Below are 19,884 nucleotides of genomic sequence, written 5' to 3'. Positions count from 1 at the left end.
CTAAGGCAATCCCTCTGGTGCACATATACTGTTTTTTGCACATATGTTGTTTTTTGCTTGTATGTGGCTGGGTGAAAAGATGTATGAATTCAGATAGAACAGTACTGTGCATTTTGCAAAGAAATGAACATACATACAAACCAGGCTTGTGTGATTGGAAAACTTCAGAAGGCTGTTTTATTCCATGTGACTCTTTGTCACACTGAATATAGCTTTGTGCTAAATCATCTTTGATATGACAAGTAAAACAAATGCTGCTATGAGTTGATGATCATACAGAAATAAAATGATGATTCATAGTGGGAGTTGGATAAGCAAAGAAAATTTAAACATTGCCTGTTATCTTTTCAGGCCTTATGGACAAGTCTCCTAAAAAAAGAGTAGTTGTTAAAAAATCCAATCCTGGCAGATGGCAAATGGATCTTGCAGGGTGCAGAACACTTGCCTCACACTGGAATAATTAGTAGGTGGTGAGGATACTTAACCACTTGCATGAGACACTTCACACATTGCAGGATGAGGCCCCAAATACTTTCTTAGCTGCTGGAGGTTGCCTTGGAAATACTACACTTGCTAAGTTAAGGTCTGAACATACACTTGAGGTTTGTCAGTTGTGCTTGTGATTTGGAATTATATAGTACAATTATCTTTCCCACGACCTCTTCAGTTTATTGTAGTTTCTTGTCAAATTAAAAAAAAAAAAAAAAAAAGCTCGAGATGAAGAGGAGCTTGGTAACCAACCATATTTCTAAACAAACAATTGTTAGCACTTTTCTTGTTCCTTACAGAGTTAATGACTTGTGAGGAGCTGCATTCCATATTGCACTTGGTCCTTCAGGCTGGCAACATTATGAATGCGGTAAGTGACATCCCAAAGGGAGATGCCTGGTGGGCCCTACTTCCTTGTTAGTACTGCAGCGCTCTGATGTCATGCCTCAGCTTCTCATTTGCTCTTTTGCAAATTGTTTCTTTTTAGGGAGGTTATGCTGGCAATGCTGTTGGATTTAAACTGTCGTCACTGCTCAAGTTGGCAGACACGAAAGCAAACAAACCTGGCATGAGTCTGCTGCATTTTGTTGCTCTGGTATAGAAAATCTATTTTACTGGTATAAACAACTTCTCCAAATATAGGTCCATTAATTGATACACAATATTTGGGGCCATGTGCTTCCAAAAAAAGCAACTGTCTCACAGCTTTGATCTAATCTTCACCTTTCTTCTCCTGCCACAAAGTTCACCAAAAATTACCTTTACCTGGTCATCCTATCCAGAACCTCATGGAAAGCTTAAGTTTTTATAGCATGTCGAAACTTTCCTTCATCAAACTTCTTCACTGTAGATTTTCTCTTATTGTCCCAAATTCTTACATTGTGGAAGTGGCTTATTTTGATAAAAATTCTCTCAGTCTTCCCATTGAATCTTTTGAGCAGCCTTCTTGATAGCTTCTTTTTCCTCCCTTGAATGACTGATGTTTGTTTTTTAAAGCTGCTGCAGACATTTTCAAGCTATTCTTCTTTCCTTTCAAACTTTTTGATTTTAAAAGGGAGAGAATTTAAATGCATCTATTTGACTTTTGTTATCTGTGTACAAACCGGCTTAAGAGATTTAATAGGGTATAAATTGGTGTTTGTGCAGGAAGCATCGTATCTGCTCAAACAATGGCATCAGTAAATTGTTCTTTCCCTGCCATTCCTTATTAATACATCTGGTTTGTGTTCACTGGCAGAAGCAGCTATTATTTTACACTGCAAAATGGAAGCTGTTGTTTAAAAGCTGCAGTTCTGATCCCTGCCTTTCTTTAAGGGATGTCCTCCACTCAGTTGTGTTAGGATTGAATGGGAAGAAAAACAGTTCAGGAGAGAAACCTTTAAGTGCCCTCCCAGAAGCTTTACAACTGCCAAACTTAGGGATTTTGGCGTGGTGGTGGAATGTTAATGGATTGTGTGTGTTTTGGTTTTGTTCTGTTTGTTTCAGGAAGCCCAAAAGAAAGATGCTGCTCTTCTCAACTTTTCAGAAAAAATTAGGAGTGTTCATGATGCCGCCAGGTGAGTTAAAAGAAAACTGAAAAGTTATGGTTACAGTGAAATTGGAATTTTCTCATTTGTGAAGCAATGAGGCTTATTCAGGAAAGTCTTGGCATAAAACCAGATCTTTACAAATGTTTACTGTAGCTTTGAGGTCTTCATTTCCATTTACTAGCAGAAGTATGCCTGCAATGTGCCTTCAGGTATGAGGTTTTTTTATTACATGATCTCCATAGGTTTTTGGTATTTTTGTCTCTGTCAAATACAAGTGCCTGCTCATTACTTTCAAGGGATTGAACTAAAAGCATGGTACTCTTTTTCCTTAAACTAATTTCCATCAGTTTCTGAGCAGGCTAAAATACCTTTCCAAATCTGGTACAGGGGGCAGGTGCTGGCCCTGGCTTCACTGAGATGTCTTTTGAGGTTTCATTTGCTATCTTGGTTGGAAAATCTAAAGGATTTGTGCCTCTGCATTTTTTCAGCTTAAAGTCTGAAGCTGCATAATTTTAAACTGAAGCTGATTCGTACCTCAGTAAATGTGCTTACTTTTGTGAGACAGGGTGATCTAAATCTGAAACCTGGAAGATAGCAATGCTGAAGTTCTGTTCCCAGTTTTGCTACTTCCTTACTCTTGAGCTTAGGGCAATCTATTTACATTCTTTTCCCAGCTGCAAAATGGATCCAGTTTCTTAGATCTGATGGAGGGTTAAGTAATGTCTGCAAATACTGAAATCTTCTGAGGAAAGGAGTGGCCATGGAGTTAATCAGAAAATTTTTGAGGGACCACCTGTGTGGCTCTCTGCCATCCAACCCACACACCTTTTTGGCAGTTTGCCATGTGGCCTGCTGGGGAATATAACTTTCCTCAGTATCCAAGCCCCCTGGCAAACAGGAGAGAAACAGGCAGAGTCCCAAATTTGGTGATATTTATTTTCTAACCACTTTGTTCTTTGATCACATTTGTTAACACTGAAAATCTTCTGTTGTAACTCATGCTGAAGTCTATTCAGGGAGTGCACTCTGTACATGAAAATGAAACAAAATTAAATACGTACCTCACCACTGGGCATGAGGAAGGTCTTTAGATAGAATTGTCATGTACAAGTTGCTCATAAATCCACCCAGTTAGAGCATGTTAAAACAACTACCATTATGTTCTTTATTTTTTATTGTCTTGCCTTCTTTACTTTTAGGCCATCCTCTTCCTCCTTCACAGGCAGCAAAATGTAGTCTGTACTTTCTATTGCCTTTCTTAGTTGCAAAAATACCATGTTTTCCCAAAACAGGGAACTAAACTATGCAGATGAATTATGTACAGAAAAATCAGCACACATTATATTAATCTGTGTGTGTACTGACAAATTTACGCATGTGTCACCATCTGCTGCCATGTGCATTTCAATCAGGCTGCCACAAGTTCTTCAGCTTTAGTGTTTGAAAGTCATGCTGCTGGTGAAACAACCTTAGGAGCAGCATGTGTACAGTTGTTAGTTCTTATCACTTGGCTAACTACACTGCTTCAATTCCTAGGCAAAGTTTAGTTCTGTTGTGAAGGAAATGCCATAGGTTTAGAAGCATTTACCCTCAAAGTGACTGGGAGATTTAGGTGGGAACTCGTGTTATATGGAATGTGGGTCTCCCAGGAGAACGCTTAGATTACACCAGATGAGAGGTCTTTCCTGTGATCTTCATTTTCTGAGTTCCCTTTTCACAGCCGCAGCTTCACTGCTGGTGTTTAGTAGAAGGGTGAAATATTCTAACTGTAGGGTTGAGACTGTGTGGGTTGCATTGCTGTGACTGCTTGGAAGAAGAGTGTAATGTGTAATGTGTAATGTGCAATTTCATGATGCCAGATGCTACTGCCAAAATCAGTAGTCCTGGCTGATGGTCTCTTGTGGCCCCCTTTTTGTGGTAGCTCCTGCACTCAAACAGTCATGTAGTCAGTTGGACCAAGCAAAGGATCCATCTGGAACAAATTGGCTTTTTCCTTTTCCTAGTTAATTTTCAATACACAAATATGGCTGGCCATCTTGAAAATGAGTGCTAGGACAGGCACCAGGAGAGAAAAGGAACACCTGAACTGAGGCAGGGCAGCAGTAACCTTTCTAAGGTTAGGTGGGTAGGACTGGCTGGAGTTAATCATGAAACCACACCCCATGGGAATCTTTTCAGGTTGCAAATATGAAGAAATGTGCTTATCTCTCTCCTAATTTTCGGTGTCTACTCTGGAAAGATTTCCTGAACGGGCAGGTTTTGTTTGATAGCCTGTTTGCACCTCATGTAAAGTATCCACTTTTCCAGCGTGTTGTGGCTAACCTGTGGGCCACTCCTTCTCTTTTGATAAAGGTTCTCTGTATATGCTATTTTTAGGTTATCCATTGATAATGTAGAAGCAGAGCTCCACTCGCTGTCTGTCAAGACAAGATATGTTAAAGACAGCATCCGACGAGACCCAAAACTCTCTCACCAGATGGAAGACTTTCTCCAGGTTTGTAGGATATCTGTGTTAATGTGTTACTGTTGCCTGAATACAGCAGCATTCCTCAGCTGAATATAATTTGTGTGGACCTGTCAATAAACAGAAGCACTGTTTTAATATGCCCAGCCTGTCAGTTGTACAAAGGTGTTCCAGCCTCATGCTGTTTGTCAAGTAAGATTGTTGGAAGGGCTGTGTTTTTACAGGGAGGGATATTGAGTGTACATTGCCCAAGGCTTGTTAGGCAAGCGTGTTTAGTGCTTGCTAAGTTACTGATGAAGATCAGTAGTTAAAATATAAGACAGTTTGGAGTGGTCTCTGGTTTTGTACTTTGCAGCTGCCCAAAGTATAATGTCTGCATGTTATGTTATTCTGGAGCACATCAGTTTTAGCTGGGGGTGTGCAGTGCATATGAGTCTTGATTGCTGGGTGACTGAAGAGATGTTGCTAGAAGCTGGAAGGTTGAGGGACTCCTTTCTCTACTAATTTACCTTTAACACAGAGTCTCTTATTCAGAGCCATGCCATTATGTCCATGTGGGTTCTCCTTTTTTTTATTATTTTATTAAGTACTGCAGTGACTTTACAGACCTGGATGTATATAGCCCTTACCTTGCAGAGTTCTTGGTATTTTCTGAATACGTGGTGATGCCTCAAGAAATACATATTATGCTTCAATTAAACTATTTTTTCTGGTTCACACTACAAGTAATTATTAAAAGTAAGAAGGCAGGTGTTGATCTGAAACTTAACCCGCCCTGATTTTCAACTTGCAAATATAGTTAATAGTCCCTGTCGTTTTTCAGGAGATGAAAAGTTGATGAAGAAAGGGGCAGGTTAAGATTGAAATACCTGTCCTCATTCACTCTGAATTGTTGGCTTTTATCCATTGCACCCAGACTCTTTAATGTTACGTTTTAACATGTTTGGGATTTTAAAAAATTTAATAAGTGGTTTTATGTAACACTACAACCTTATTTAGGCCACATTCCAAAAGAAATGTTGGAGAAAAAATAATTTTACAAATGCATACCTTGCATAAACACTTCCGGATTTTGTTTCTAAATTACAGGTGATAACCAAGCTGATCTAAAAGTCAGCTTTGATTATTTCACCCTTGTGAGTAATTTCCTGAAATATGTGGGAGGAACTATTTTTTGATGTATGCTTTTATCAGTTGTCCAGTTTATCTTCAGGTTTTATTGTGGGCTTTTTTTCCCTCTTTTTTCTTTTTTTTTTTTTTTCTTAAGACTAGCAAGTAATATTTGTTCCTATCCTAGTGATTTAATTTTCCAAGTAATTCCTGAAAGCAGGTTTTGATGAAGTGGTCATCAGTGCCTCCACCTGCATTTTCCCAGCCCAGTGCTACATTATGAAAAATATTTAGGTGACTATGAGTTAGAGATTTGTCTGAAAAATTAATTTTTCTTCTCAGGTTACTTTGAGCTACAGGTGGTGTCAGATGTGGGATTGTGCAAGAATGGAAGTGGATAGCTGGTGATGCAGATAGAGGAGACAAGGCAACTGATCAAAGTGTTTTAAGTAGTTCTGCTGCTCAAAGTCTAATCACAGCCTTAGTCTCTTTCCCTTGAATCTTCTTCCACTAAACTACTCCCATCCTGTCTGTATTGCTCTATACTTACGATTCAATTTAGGGGAACATTTTCTGGATGTCTTAAAATGTATGTATTTATGAAATTCATGTTCCAACCTAGAAGTTGTTACAGAATCCAGGGAATTAAAATTTTGAAGAAGATCTCATACTAACCAAAGGACACATGCCATTTCAGCAAACTGAGTAAAGAAGGTCAGGAAAAATGGATCAATCAAGATGTACATTCTAGTGACTAGAATGGAAACCAGGAAAAAGCTCAAAAGCTCTTGAACAAACTTACTGCTTTAATTTATGGATGAGTTAAATCAAAGACTGTACTAGAATACTGACAGACCTCTTGGGAGCTCCTCATTCTTTATTTTCCCATTTTCCCTTCAGCCTTCAACTAAGCATGAAGGATTAATTCCTCTTCCCCACTTTTCCAAAAACATACATGACCTGTTGTGACTTTAAGTTTTCTGTCTGGTTCATGTGCGTATGGTTTTTGCTACAGTTTGCTGTAAAGCGTCTACAGAAGCTTGAAGATCAGAAACAAGAACTGCAAAAGGAGGGAAATGCTCTCATTGACTTTTTCTGTGAAGACAAAGAAACTATGAAGTTGGATGAATGTTTCCAGATATTTAGGGACTTCTGCATAAGATTCAACACATCTGTTAAGGTAAGAGTGCTGAATGAGATTCTCACACTTTTGAAATGGATTTTGGCTCACGTGAATTAAGTTGGTTTTTCTGCTTAAGGGGCATTTGTACTATTTGATCTATTTGCTCAAATGGCTACAGAAAACTGCACTCCTGGAAGCATTCCTTGCCAGAAGCCAGGTAGGAAATGGCCATTGTGAGCAGCCTGCTACTCTGCATCTTCTGTTTCAGGCAGGTGAGACCACTGGGATGATAGATCAGGGTTGTTCTTTGGCCTGCTTCTAAGTGGGCACCTCCCTTCTGTTTTGGAGGAGGCTGGTGACTACTAAGCTGAGCTGTGAGACAGATGGCACAGCCTTCCTGACTATGGCTCGCTGCTCAGGTGTTGACCTGGTAGTGTTGGATCACTGGGAAGGCCTTGAGGTGTGGCATGCCATTCCGTGGATGTACCTGCCTGAATCCACACTAGCTCGGGCTCTCCACTGCCTTCCTCTGCATGGCTAGAGGCACTTCACGAAGTAAAGTAAGGGCTGTGTATTCAACTTTGTCCTTTCAAAGGATTTTTGTGGGTGAAAACTTAAGAAGTGAAACAGGCCTATGGCAGCAAGATACCTTATCCCCAGTGTAAGCATTCTCCGAGTACCCTGAATTGGTCCTAAATAATTCAGGAAATGTGCTAAGATGGAGGAGCAGTATTGGCATTGGTTACAGTTTTGGTGCAGCAAAGTCTGTCTGTTGTTACAGATATTTCTTAGGTCTTTATAAATAGCATGAATTAGTTTGATCAGTGCCCTTTTGCAATCTGCATTTGGCAGCATTTTGGATAAAGGCTTTGGTTCGGAAAGAAGAGAACAGTCTTGATTCAGAGCAAGCTGACAGGATGTTCAGCTAACGTGCCTGTTGTAACATTACTTTGCCTAACCTTTACCACCCAAGACAACATGTAGTTACAGGAGGGTGGACATTGCACAAATGTATAAAACCAAATGGTGATAACTATTTCAGTCAATTTAGGAAGAGCTGACTTCATCCATATATGTTCAAATATTGAGGATTGAGGATTTCATTCACAGTCACATATTACAAGTGGCTGTTGGATAGCTATGACTTTTGAGGTCCCCTTGTTGTAGTAAGCAGCTACACTCTAAAAAATTACAAATTAGCCTCTTGCTTGCAAATTTTGAAAAGATTTGCTTGCTAACTGTGGACTGACCATTACCAGAACAATTTAGAATAAAAATGGAAGTTCTGACAAAAGAATGTGGTGTGTAGACAGCACATCCAACAGTCTAAAAAGATGGCTTGTACCACCATGGCCATGTGCACATATTTCAGATGCTTAAACATCTTTTGCAATTTTTTGGCATGTCTATGTGCTTAAAATAGGTTTTTCATCTGAATAAAATCTCCTAAAACATGTTCTGCGTGAGGTTAAAATATTCTTTTTCTAATATGGATATGGTATTAGTATCTGCAACTACTTTTAACCTTTCTCTTGACGGTGATATATTTAAAGTTGAACTTTAGCATTTGGCAAGAATTCATTCTGTAATTCCATACCTGTGAAAGAAAACTTCCTGCCAAACATTTTTCCTGAAATGCAAGTTTTTTCTTTTTCCTTTCTTAGATGCTCAGGTTTCTTAGGTCTCTAATGCATCCTATCTTTCAGAGCCCAGTGTAGTCTCAAATCCGCTTTAAGAGGTGTAGATTAATCCATTCATCCCAAAGCATTAGGGTTTTGTTTACTGAAAGCTTTCAGGTGATTTTTCCTAGTGGTGCAGCTCTTCAGTTGTCACAACAATGGGAAGATTAAACTACACAGAGGTTTAGACAAATAAAGGTGTGATTTTTTTTTTTTAAAGTGTGTCATTGATTAGACCAGATTTAACAACACGCTGGAAAATCACGTAATTTCTGAATCCTCTGTCAAGACTAGCCTCTTCCTTCTTTCTTTTGCTACAGCTGTACTGGATGCAGCAAGCCAAGTTCTTCATTTCAGAAAGCAACCCAGAAAGTTCAACTGAAGGTGCAGTTAGATTAAATCTGAAGCCTAGAGGTAACAGTTAAAATGCTGATATTCACAGTAAATCACTGCTAATTATTTTAGTAAAAAAGTGTTTACTGTCTTGTCTTTCAAATTCAAACTACCTCTTCTATGGCTTCCTCAACCAAAATCTCTCAGTTTAGCTGCCAAAATCTCCATCCTACCCTGGGCAATCTCTGTACTACAGCTGCCAGTTTTTGAAACTGACAGTGATTGCAAAATCCAAAATTGAAGTAAGACATTGATTGATGGTCCTTGAGTGGTGTCAGTTGATGTCATAGTATTATGAGGCATTGTGTTAACTTTCCTATTTGCTTTCATATGCAATTAAGCAATGCCTTTTCACAAAATTTTCAGTCTGTAATAGTAGAGGAAAGTATCACTGTGTAGAAATTGGACTTTCTGAGGAGCAATTGCAGTTGTAATAAGGTAGGTTGGAAAAACTGCATTGGCTGTGTGCTGGTCAGACGAGTTTGTCTTAAAAATATGGATGTAAAGATTAGGTAGAGATTTACTCACCTGGTAAGATTGCCACCTTTAAACTTAGTGAGGACATGATGCTCTCCATCTTACATCTGGAACTCTCTGGCTTGACCAAAGAGTGGTTGGGCACTGGAATAGGCTGCCCAGGGAAGAGGTCATTGTGCCAAGCCTGACAAAATTCAAGTGTTTGGACAATGCTCTCAGGCACACAGTGTGACTCTTGGGGATAGTCCTGTCCAGGGCCAGGGGTTGGAATTCCATGATTCCTGTAGGTCCCTTCCAACTCAGCATATTCTGTAATTCTAAGATGTGACCTCTGCTTGGGTTCGATGGATCAATTTGTTGGTCTTTGCAAGGTCTAGTGCGGTTTTTTTTGCGTTTGCTGGCCAGATGGATGTGTGGTCCCATTAGTTATGCAGGGAGCTGCTCTCTGTAGGGCTAATGGTTGCAGGCTGTGGTTGCCACAGTGATTTCATGCATGTGTAGGTATTGGAGGTTGGGAGTGGGTAATAGCAGTAGGCACTGACTTCAGTGGGAAGAAATAAAGGCAGAGAGGAAGGAGTGTGTTTTGTTCTTATGCATAGGACACTGTCCTCTGAGACATATATTTGTGATTTTCCTCCTTCAGGAGAATGCGGACCGAGAGAGCCAAGAGCTTCTAAGTCTGCAAAGGCGAAAGGAGCTGGAGGAGAAGCGCCGATCCTGGGCAGCTGGCGAGCTTGGGAGCTTTGGGCGGAGCAGCAGTGAAAATGATGTAGAGATGTTGGCTAAAAATGGACTTGGAGAATTTCTTCCCTTCTTGCAGCAGAGGCCTCAAAGCCTTTTGTACAGAAACACAAATTCCAGACGCTCTCGACTTTCTTTGGGGATGACTGCAGATAGGGAGTTGCAGAGTTTCCTTGAAATCTCCAAAGATGAGGATCCAAACAAATTTAACAGCCTTCCCCGTGCAAACACCCGACAAACAAAACCTAACGTAGCCTGGACAGAATCCAAAGAAACAAGAGATCTCAATGTAAATACCTTGCACTTACACCAACAGTCTGAAATGGAAGTGAAAAGTGGTGGCCCCGTGCAGGTGCCTCCAGTTCAGCCCAGTCACCTCAGAGTCTCAGCCAGTCCTGGTGCCCATTACTCACAGAGGAGCACCAACTACAGCTTGCACACTTCCAATGTGTCCTGCGAGGAGTCCACAGATGTAAATGCTCTGGCCCTTGCAATTGAGGAGCGTGAACTTGTTAAAGGGTTACGTAAGTTTGATATTCAAGGAGCAAAGCATGCAGAAGATGCACCTTTAAAATATTTAGAGAATGCTGGCGGGACAGACCTGGAGACTCTGGATGATCTAAGCTTCCATTCTCTGAGCACTGCCGATGATGAGCTGCCTCCAGCTTGCAGGAATTCCAGAGAGGCCCGTGACCATCAAGCCAAGGCAGTGCGTTGCAAGAATGAAGCTTTAGAGGCCAGCAGCAGCAGCCCTATGTCTGTGGATACAAGTGTTTCAGGAAGTAGGGAAGATGGGCCAGTGTGCTACATGTCAGATACCACGACTGATTGTTCTTTGACATTGGACTCTGAAGAGGGAAATGATTTTAAATCAGCAGGCAACGAAATAAGAAGTGAAGCTGGCAAAGCATGCTCTTCTGGCAATGATGCTCAACACAAGGCTAGATCATCCTTCTCAAACCTGAATTCCACCTCTGACAAGGACCTGTCTCTTCACACTTCTGCCAATGATAAGGATGATGCTGATAGCAAGCACATCCTTCCTAAAGAAAAATCCATAAAAAATAAAGATTTAGTAGGACCAAAGACAAGCTCTCTAAAAGACCGATCTCTAAGCTCCACAAAATCCAGTGGCACTCGCCCTAGCCACACAGCTCCTTCCAGACCTATCAGAACTTTGAATGCCTCTGAGAATGAAAGTATGAGGAAAGTGGTGCCTATTTCTCGGTCAAACAGGGCGCCCAGCAGCGTGAAAAAGCCAGAAGTCAAGCCAGCCCTTCGTGAAAGCAGTGCAGTGGAAAATCGTCTGTCTCATCGCAGCTCTGTCCGAGGCACGACAGACACACTGCCAAGAAGCCCCTACAGGCACAGCATGTCAGTAGAAGAGCCAAGGATACGAAGGGGCACTGTCACCTCAAGCAGTGCTCATTTCGAGAGGGACAGAGTCGCTCTCAAGAAGCCAATCTCTAAACCCATTAAGAGTAGTGTCAAATCAAAGACAGATGAAACAAAGATGTGTCGCTCCAGTGTAAAACCCCAGACCCCTCCAGATGACACCAAGGTTGCCACAGTCACTATTCCCAAAGCACCACCTGCTGTCCCAAACTTTGCAAGGAATACAGTAGCCTCTTCTTCAAAGCGTGCAAAAGTGGATCTATCCAGCTCATCCAGACCTCCACCCATCACAAGGTCTGTGTCCCAGAGGCTGCCTAAAGTGAAGCCAGCAGCGACCTCTGATGATCCAAATCCAAAGGAGAACAGCGTGAGAACCTTAAAGAGAGCAAATAGTGCAAGAGTGGTTGGAAGAAGCATCCTGCAGGGAGAAGCTGTCAGCATGAAAGCAGAGCCTGCACCAAAGGAACAGGAAACAGTGGAAAAGGCATCTCTTAAACTGAAGGATGCAAATCGAACCACAATTGGTAAAATCCTGAAGCCATTATTGAAATAAGGGAGAGGGGTTTATTAACCTTGGAATGTGAACACTTGTCCAAGCACTGGATGTCTGCGTAGTGAAATTCCTTAAAACACTAAACCTTGCCAATACATGGCATCATGTGCTTATTGAAGTACGGCACACTGGTGGAAAAGGGCAAGTAGCTGTATTCTGGTCTAAATCCTTTTTTATTAATTTGAATGTATTTAAAGCTACTGTGATGGAATGTGAGCAGAACAGCAAATCTTTGCATTTGTGATAAAAAAAGTTACCAAAAGCCAAAAAGTTTTAAGAAGTTTTAACTACAAGATGAAACACTTTGTGACAGAAAACGTGGATTAAGGCCAGTTTTTTGTGTACATAAGATTCTTCCTAGGACTCAAGCCTTTGTGCTTGTTGGTTTCTTATTTGATGTCAAAATGAATCCTGTGGAACAGTACTGAAATGAACTTAGGTGATTATGCTTTCAATTGCTTTCAATTCCTTGGATTCGGGAGCTCTTTTTATCTGTTGCAAAGTCCATTGCTGGCAATTGGACAGACTGGGAACTGCCCAAAAAAAATTGTAAAACAAGATGTTTGCTGTTTATGGCTGTCTTTAATCTCCCTGAAGAATTTATAGCATGTTTTATGAATGTGTATGTGTGTCTGGAGAGGGCTTTCTGCTGGGCAGGAGGCTTGTTCTCCAAGAATGTGGCAGCATTTTCTTGCATGCACAAGTGGATATGGCTGGTGCAGCATTGGATAGCGCAGCTGGAGGCTGTGCCTGTTGGAAGGGCCATTGGCATGACAACTACTCCTGACTTGTTTTGATCACAAGCAAACTTGCCAGCTTTTGGTCATACAGAAGTGCCATATATTTATGATACATATCAGGATGTTTGCAGTTCAGCTCTTAAAGGCTGCAGCGTAGTGCCGAGCACTTTCTTACCATTCCATGTTTCCACTGGTTTGTATACTACCAAACTACTTGAATGTTGCAATGGCTCTGATTGAGCCACTAGTTTCCCTGCCTCCTCCTCCTCCCCCACTCCTCCTTGTCAACAAGAATATTTAGCATGAAACACAGAGCTTACGCATGACAATGTTTTTGTAGAGTTCTTTGGTTGCTTCAAATGTGGGTTTTAATGTTTAAAGACTCTAAAAGAATTAAACTAGCATTTGATAAGCTTTTTGTGAAGTAAAAACACCCCTTTTTTCCTGCAGATACAAATTTTAACTTCTGTCAGACTAAGATACAGAGAATGAGGGAAAACTCATTCAGTATGCTGAGCATCTTCCCAAGAGGAATGTACTTAGGTGGGGAAAGTGCTGTTCTCCTAAGCATTTTATTTAAAGAATTGCCTTTTATTCACTTATGAATGAAGCCCCATTTAAGAAGAAAATAAAAAACAAAAGGGAAATCTTTTCGGACAAGTGGCATCGACATACTAGTGCTAGATCTGTTTGTCTGCTCTATCCCTTGGTGCTGGGAGAGTGTAATTCAATGAGAATGAGCTCACATGCTTCTCACGGGCTAGTATCAGGGACAGCTACCTTTGAGGTTTGAATCTGGCAAGGGGCCTTTGTCTCCTCCCACATACCAACCAGTCTTGATGCAGACATCATACCCAAACACCATAAAGTATTGCACAGGGCCTCTTGTTTGAGTCTGTCCCACAGGGAGAATTTATAGAGCCCATTTTTCTGCAAGGGCAAATATTTTGCTTTTTGGATAAGCTTTTTGGATACTGCCTCCTTTGTGGGTTAGATACAAAAGCATCTCCCTTCTTATTTGTATCTGTGTGGATATATATGCACATCTGCAAGAGCAGATGATTGACATTTTTCCTTTCTTTTTTAAAGAAATTTGCTACCAACAAATTTTATTGGTAGCAAGCTTGAAAAATAATTTAAATGTCTTTGGAACATGTAAATAAATTTCTATAAATCTGTGTAAAAGAAAACCAACTGTATTTAATGGAACATTTATACATTTCGGAGTAACTCTGTAGTTTAATAAAGTTCCCATTTTCTGGGTATGAGGTTTGTGCCTTCTCCTTTCTATTACACTCTTGGCTTTGGTCCTGGAGATCTCGGGCAACTGAGTCTGGATGTGCAACTGTGGGAAGGATTCTGCAGAAGAAATCGTGGTGTTTGAAATCCTGGGTTTGTTCTTGTATTGAGACATGCAGTTGAACTGCAGTTTCTGAACATTTCTGGGCAGGGACTTTCTGCACAGGTTTGGGTATAACATAGGAGGCATTAGATGGTAAATGCAGCACTTCGTGTACACACTGTATGTTGTGGCCAAGACAAATGTTCATGGCACTAACAAGTCTGGATCTGTCGCTATCTTCATGCCTTTGAGCTTAGCACACTTTATTGAGAAATGCTGGTATACAGCTCCCAGGACTATGGAAATACAGAACAGCCTGTTTTGCAGAAGCATGTGGTGACTTTTGCACTGCAATTGTGAATTTTTCAGTTTTGTCCCATTCTCCCATTGTTTTTTGCTTCTTTATTGCATATGAAAGAACATCTATTCAGCAGAAAAAAAGCTAAATCCAGCCAGCCTTCTTGTCCTCAGGGAACATTTCCTCTTCTCTGCTATGGAAATAATTTCTGGACTGGAATTGCTGCTTTTTGCAAACTTGTTTAGCTCCTGACTTTTCTAGTTCGGTGAGTGTCTCTCCCCGTTTGGAGTGGCAAGCACCTGCTGTCTGCCAGTGCTGAGTGACGGCTGCTGGTGGAATCTACGTGGGAAAGCCCTTCACCATCAAAAGGTGTGTCTCAAAAGTTTGTTTTTTTAAACTTCATTTTTATGTCAAAAGGGTTTATAATTACCAATTCATTATTTAAATTACCAGGTGTCAGAGACAGCGATGCCCTGTAGGTTAAATTTCCCATGCCATACAATTTTCCCAAAGGCTAGCAGGGCACGGCACTCGCCTGGTTGCCATTGGCTTTCAAGAAAGGACCAAGACCTTGTCTCCTGCTTGGTTCTACTGAGTGGCTGGTCCCTGTGGCTGTGACCAGGGTGCATCAGTCTCCTCCAGTCACTACTGAGGTGGCAGCGAAGTGGGGGAGCCCAGGGGACCATGAGGGTAATCTGGAGCTGTGGAGCTGGTGAAGATTGAGAGATAGAGGGAAGCTGTGGGAGTAAGAGGTGCTGATTCATACTTGGAGGAATTTAATATTCACATCTCATGTGGGAACTGCATACAAATGAGGGGCTCAGTGGATCCCTCATTACAACAGCTCATTAAATTATCAAGAAAGACAGAAAAGGTTCCCATCACACCTCCCACAGTGTACAAGCCTGGACTATGTCATTCAAAATAACCCGTCGGTATCTTTCTAATCTTATGGTCCATCTGTGTGGATGGATGCAGACAGCCACACGCTGGCTCCTGCCTAACCCTTCCCGAGCCAGCTCCATGCTGGAGGTGTTCCCTGGGCGCTGACCCCGCGCTCCCAGCCCGGGGCTGGCACTGCACATCCATCCTCCCGGGCTCGGCTGCTCGGCCAGCCTTGCCCAGAGCCCCGGCAAGGCCTGCCCGCTGCTGCGTGTGAGAACGTAATCCCTGTGAGAGAGGCCCAGCTAAACACTGCTCATTTCAGATTTGGCTGCACAATGTTTTCCATTAACTTGATACATGCTGTTTACATCCTCCTGCTGCTAGTGCCAGAGATAACTGCCTTGGGAACAGCTCCCTACAGGTATTGTTAACAGCTGCTGGAAACAAAGGAATTTGTTTTAGCCACGTCACTATCTAAATAGCCAAAAATACGTTACTTTTTTATTACTTGCAAGCTGATATTAAAAACTCTGTTGTGTTCCCCTGGTTGAAAGATGTATTCTGGAAATCTTGTATGCTGTTAAAGCTGGCAGCTGAAGAAGTCTCTGTGCAAGCCTAAAAGAAAGTGACACTGGGGCGAAGGACATGTGAAGGTACTTGCTGCAAGGTGTGTGATCAGCACCATCAGCATCAAATACTTCCACTCAGGGAAAATTGTTTCAAGCCAGTGGTTGTTCCTTGCCATATAATTGGTTTCCATGCCTTTTCAGCCTGAAGGCTGAAGTTGCAGGATAGGCACTGGTTGCCTCAGCTGGCAACTTGCTCTGATTAAAAACAAACAAACAAACAAACAAAAATCCTCAATCTGCAGCTGCTGATGTTCTGACTTTCAGCATGGAAGCACTGGACATACAAGGAGGTTGACTTTAGTGCTGTTGTTCAGAGTGAGGTCGGCAGTGGCTGAGCAAATGCTCAGGAAGGGTGGCCTTGTGTGCATGGAGGAGAGAGAGTTAGATGAGTTTCTGAGACCATTCACACCATCTGAAGCAGACAGACTCCCTTTGAACAGAGATGTGCCTTTTCTGCTTTTGATCAGGTCTGAACAATAGCTCCTTGTTTGTCCTGTTCTATCCTTACTTGTTGGGAAGAGGAGGAGAAAAAAAGCAAGAAACTTTGATGCTTCCTTGTGGGTCAAGTGGAGCAAAGATATAAACTCTACCTACTTTAGTTTCTGGTTTTTTTAAACAATAGGACTGTGACTCATAAATAGAGCTGTTAGCTTCAAATTACTCTGTTGCACAGGGGCAGCAGATATTTTCAGTGGCTGCAGTGATCCAGCAGCAAAATAAGCATAAAAGCAAGAACTCTGTTTAGCTCCAGAGTACATCCCAGTGATTGGTTTTCTTTTCTCTGAAAACAAACCTTAGCAACTGAACCCAGACAATGTTCATTTGGGCACCCAAGAGGAGCTGGCTAGAAAATACTTGATTCTGCTTCTAAATGAATTGTTTAGAAGGGAAATAAAATGAATTGTTTACAATTCATTTTATTTTCTTTTAGTTTTCCATTTCTTTGTAAATGAATTGTTTAGAAGGGAAATAAAATGAATTGTTTACAATTCATTTTATTTTCCTTTAGTTTTCCATTTCTTTGTAATTAGAAGCAAAAAGGTGACCTTCAAGAGAGAGCAGTAAAGCAGGGCTGAGGGATACAAAGCTACTAGCACCTTCACTTCTCTGGTGCTTGCTCCTCCAGGTCCTTTTCTGTAGGTTTAGGGAACAGATTAATTGACTATGTGCACTTTTGAAAGAGTAAGATTTTATATCTTTCAGGTGGGCTAGCACAAGTTGTGGGAAGGAACTAAATATGTATCTAAGGTGGATATGGTGTTAGTAATTACTGAAGCCCAGTAACTGGTGGGCTTTGTAGGGAAAAGTGCACAAGGAAGAAAGTGACAACAAATAGGCACAAGCGGAGACAAGCGTTCAGAACCCTTACAGGTCCCTTTCTGCTATTTCTGGCAGCTCTAGGTTTAAACCAGTCTCCAGGAAAAACTAGGACTTCCCTGTGCCTGACTCCACTGAATCGCTGCGGAAAATTATTGTCTGAGACTGCTGGAGTCTCTTGAGTTCTGGGGCTGAAAATAGGACACGTTGCTAACTTCATGTTTTGGTTTCTGGTGTTTCTCACGCAGTATTTTAAACTGATTCAGACGTATTCCCTATGCAAATCTTTAATCCCTGTTGTTAGGAAGAAAAATGGGTGTAAATGTGGTTTTGATTTTTTTCCCCACCCTTTTACAGCTGTATTTACCCCTATATGTCCCATGACTGCTTCCTCCCACTTCTGTTTCCTCTATTATAATCTTCCATCTTTCTCTTAAATTTTCCGTCATCGTTAATAACTCATCCCTCTCTTAATCTTATTTTCACGTGGCAGGCTTTCTGTACTCTTCCATTTGCTTCATCCTGCTTTCTCTCTGTTTCTTGATTCCAGTGGCTGTTTTGCTCCATCCCTTTCTTCTTTCTGCCGAGTCCTTCCCAAACGTCTGTCTGCAAAATCTGCAAACTGAGACCTTTTGCTGCCAGCTTCCAGTAAGGTGTGGGAATAGAGGAACAAAATGAACTCAGGCTTTTAAGGCTTGCATATCTTTATTTTGCAGCTTTGCCTTGTTACTGCAAGCAAGTCGCTGGGGGAGGCCATCACTGAGAAGTGCAACACTGCCTCTTTTCCCTGTGACCGTCGCCCACCCCCTACGCCGAGCAGCTTATGAGGGAGCTGAGAATCTCAGCACATGGGGTGATTTTGCAGAGGTGGGTGAGGAAAGTCTGTTCAAATAAAGGTGTGACTAATTTAGCTCTGCGGTGTCTAAAAAGCCCTAATGAAAGACTGTCGACGACAGCTTCAAAAGCCGTTTGGCGATTTCTAACCCCACCCATGGTCTTGGACCCAAAAGCAAATACATTTGTGCTGTCAGTTTGGTGCTGCTTCCCTGTGCACCAGAGCAAAATAATTGTATTAGTGTTTCTTAAATGTGCACATAGCTTTTCATGGTATGGACTAAGGCTCCAGGATATTTTGAGTGTCTCTGATAGGGTAAGGACAACAACCTCTTTATAAGAGTACATGAAAGCCCAAAGATCGCTCTTGAAGAACCTATACTCAATTTTCCTTCTGCTGAAAGTAAGCACTACGTGAAAGGGAGAGCACTTGGAACACATGCATAGTATATTCATACCATAAGCACTGGCTTATTGCTGCAAGTACTTGGTGCTCACATGTGTTCTTTCTAAAAAGAACAGAATCCTGTTTAAGACAGTCTTTCCTCCCAGGAGGTTATAGCCTAAGCAATTGAATAATTGAGCTGAGAAGGCATCTGCAGAGGTCACCCAGCCCAGCCTCCTGCTCCAAGAAGAGCCAACTTCACACATAGATAAACTTTTCTGTGGGCCATAGGGTGTTGTTCTTAGCCCAAAGTAGTTATAAGAGGGAGGAATAGGATTTTGCTACTGAAATAAGGGTTCTGAAGATGGGAAAACCCTAAGGAACATGCAGGTCTTCTGTAGGCTATAGCTTGAAAGCTGGGAATATATTGCAATTTTTAATGCTAGCCTGTCTGAGGTGGCTGATGGTGATGTGAAGTCAGCAAAGCAAGTAAAAGACAGGAACTTGGTAAGAAATGTGAGAGAAAACTCAAAAGCAGCACACAACCTACTGAATGCAGAAAAGAAAGAAGTTTGTGGCTTAAGTGACACCAGAAGTAAAAAAAGAACACTGGAAATTGCAAAGGCTTGTGGGAACAGTGGACATTTGCAGTTTGGATGAAGAAAGAGAAGGAGAGGTGAGAGATGCTCACTAGTCAGGCTGAGGATTGGTCCAGCAGTGTTAGCCTAAGCAGAGATGAATGTGGACAGGTGCTGGCAGCTCCAGAATTAATCTGTGGGAAACTGAGGAATGACCCTTATAAGTTCAACAGCTCAGCCTTTCCTGGCAGAGGTTTGCTTACCCTCTTTTTAAAGGAATTAAGGACCAAATAGAATAGTAAGTTACAGTAAGTGTTCCCAATGACTAACTTGTGTCCTGCAGGATGGGATGCCTCTTTATACATACACTGTTAAGCAGCAAATTTCCTGCTTCTGATGCTTGTTTTTTCTTGCAATGTGGCTTTATGAAGTAAACCAGCACCCTCACACCTAGAGTAGACCTGCTGTAGTCATCCCAAATAGTACAAATACTCATATAGAGAGTGCAAAACAGCAGCTAACCAGGAAGCCAAGAAATCTAGGAAGTATTTTTACATTGCTGCGAAGTACTGCCTGAGTTACTGTGAGGGATTTGATGCAATCTGTTGCCAGAGACTTGAAACTCAACTGGATGGAGCATGGGCTGGGTCATCTAGCAGCTCCTTCTTTTAGTGGCCTCTGCAAAATATGAGACTGGCTCATACCCCAGTGGAGATGGTCCCAGATCAGAATTCATGCTCTGAAGGACCTTACATATTGAGTAAGGCAGCAAAAGAGATGGCGTAGGGAGAATATTAATTGCATAAGCCGAATCTTAACCTCTGCCCTCTCTGTGTACCTGGTAGGTATGTAACCAATTTTCACTGACTACTTGGATCTACTAAACAATATAACCACCAAATCAGACTCTGCAAGACAATTTA

At 41.6% G+C, this 19,884-nt stretch overlaps 1 protein-coding gene across 1 annotated transcript in view; it reads left to right on the top strand.

The window, feature by feature from the left end:
- The window catches only part of FHDC1 (FH2 domain containing 1), a 36,485-nt gene extending 22,527 nt beyond the window's left edge, over nt 1-13,958 (top strand). The window contains exons 7-12 of the mRNA XM_021530191.2: nt 789-859; nt 977-1,084; nt 1,975-2,045; nt 4,395-4,512; nt 6,608-6,772; nt 9,908-13,958. Coding sequence (XP_021385866.1) covers nt 789-859; nt 977-1,084; nt 1,975-2,045; nt 4,395-4,512; nt 6,608-6,772; nt 9,908-11,953 — 2,579 coding nt within the window. The 3' untranslated portion in view covers nt 11,954-13,958. The remainder of the gene's footprint in view (nt 1-788; nt 860-976; nt 1,085-1,974; nt 2,046-4,394; nt 4,513-6,607; nt 6,773-9,907) is intronic.
- The last annotated feature ends 5,926 nt before the right edge of the window (nt 13,959-19,884 follow it).

This window comes from Lonchura striata, chromosome 4 (assembly GCF_046129695.1).
Source record: "Lonchura striata isolate bLonStr1 chromosome 4, bLonStr1.mat, whole genome shotgun sequence".
In the NCBI taxonomy this organism is placed as follows: Eukaryota; Metazoa; Chordata; class Aves; order Passeriformes; family Estrildidae; genus Lonchura; species Lonchura striata.
This window is presented reverse-complemented; position numbering and strand designations above follow the sequence as displayed.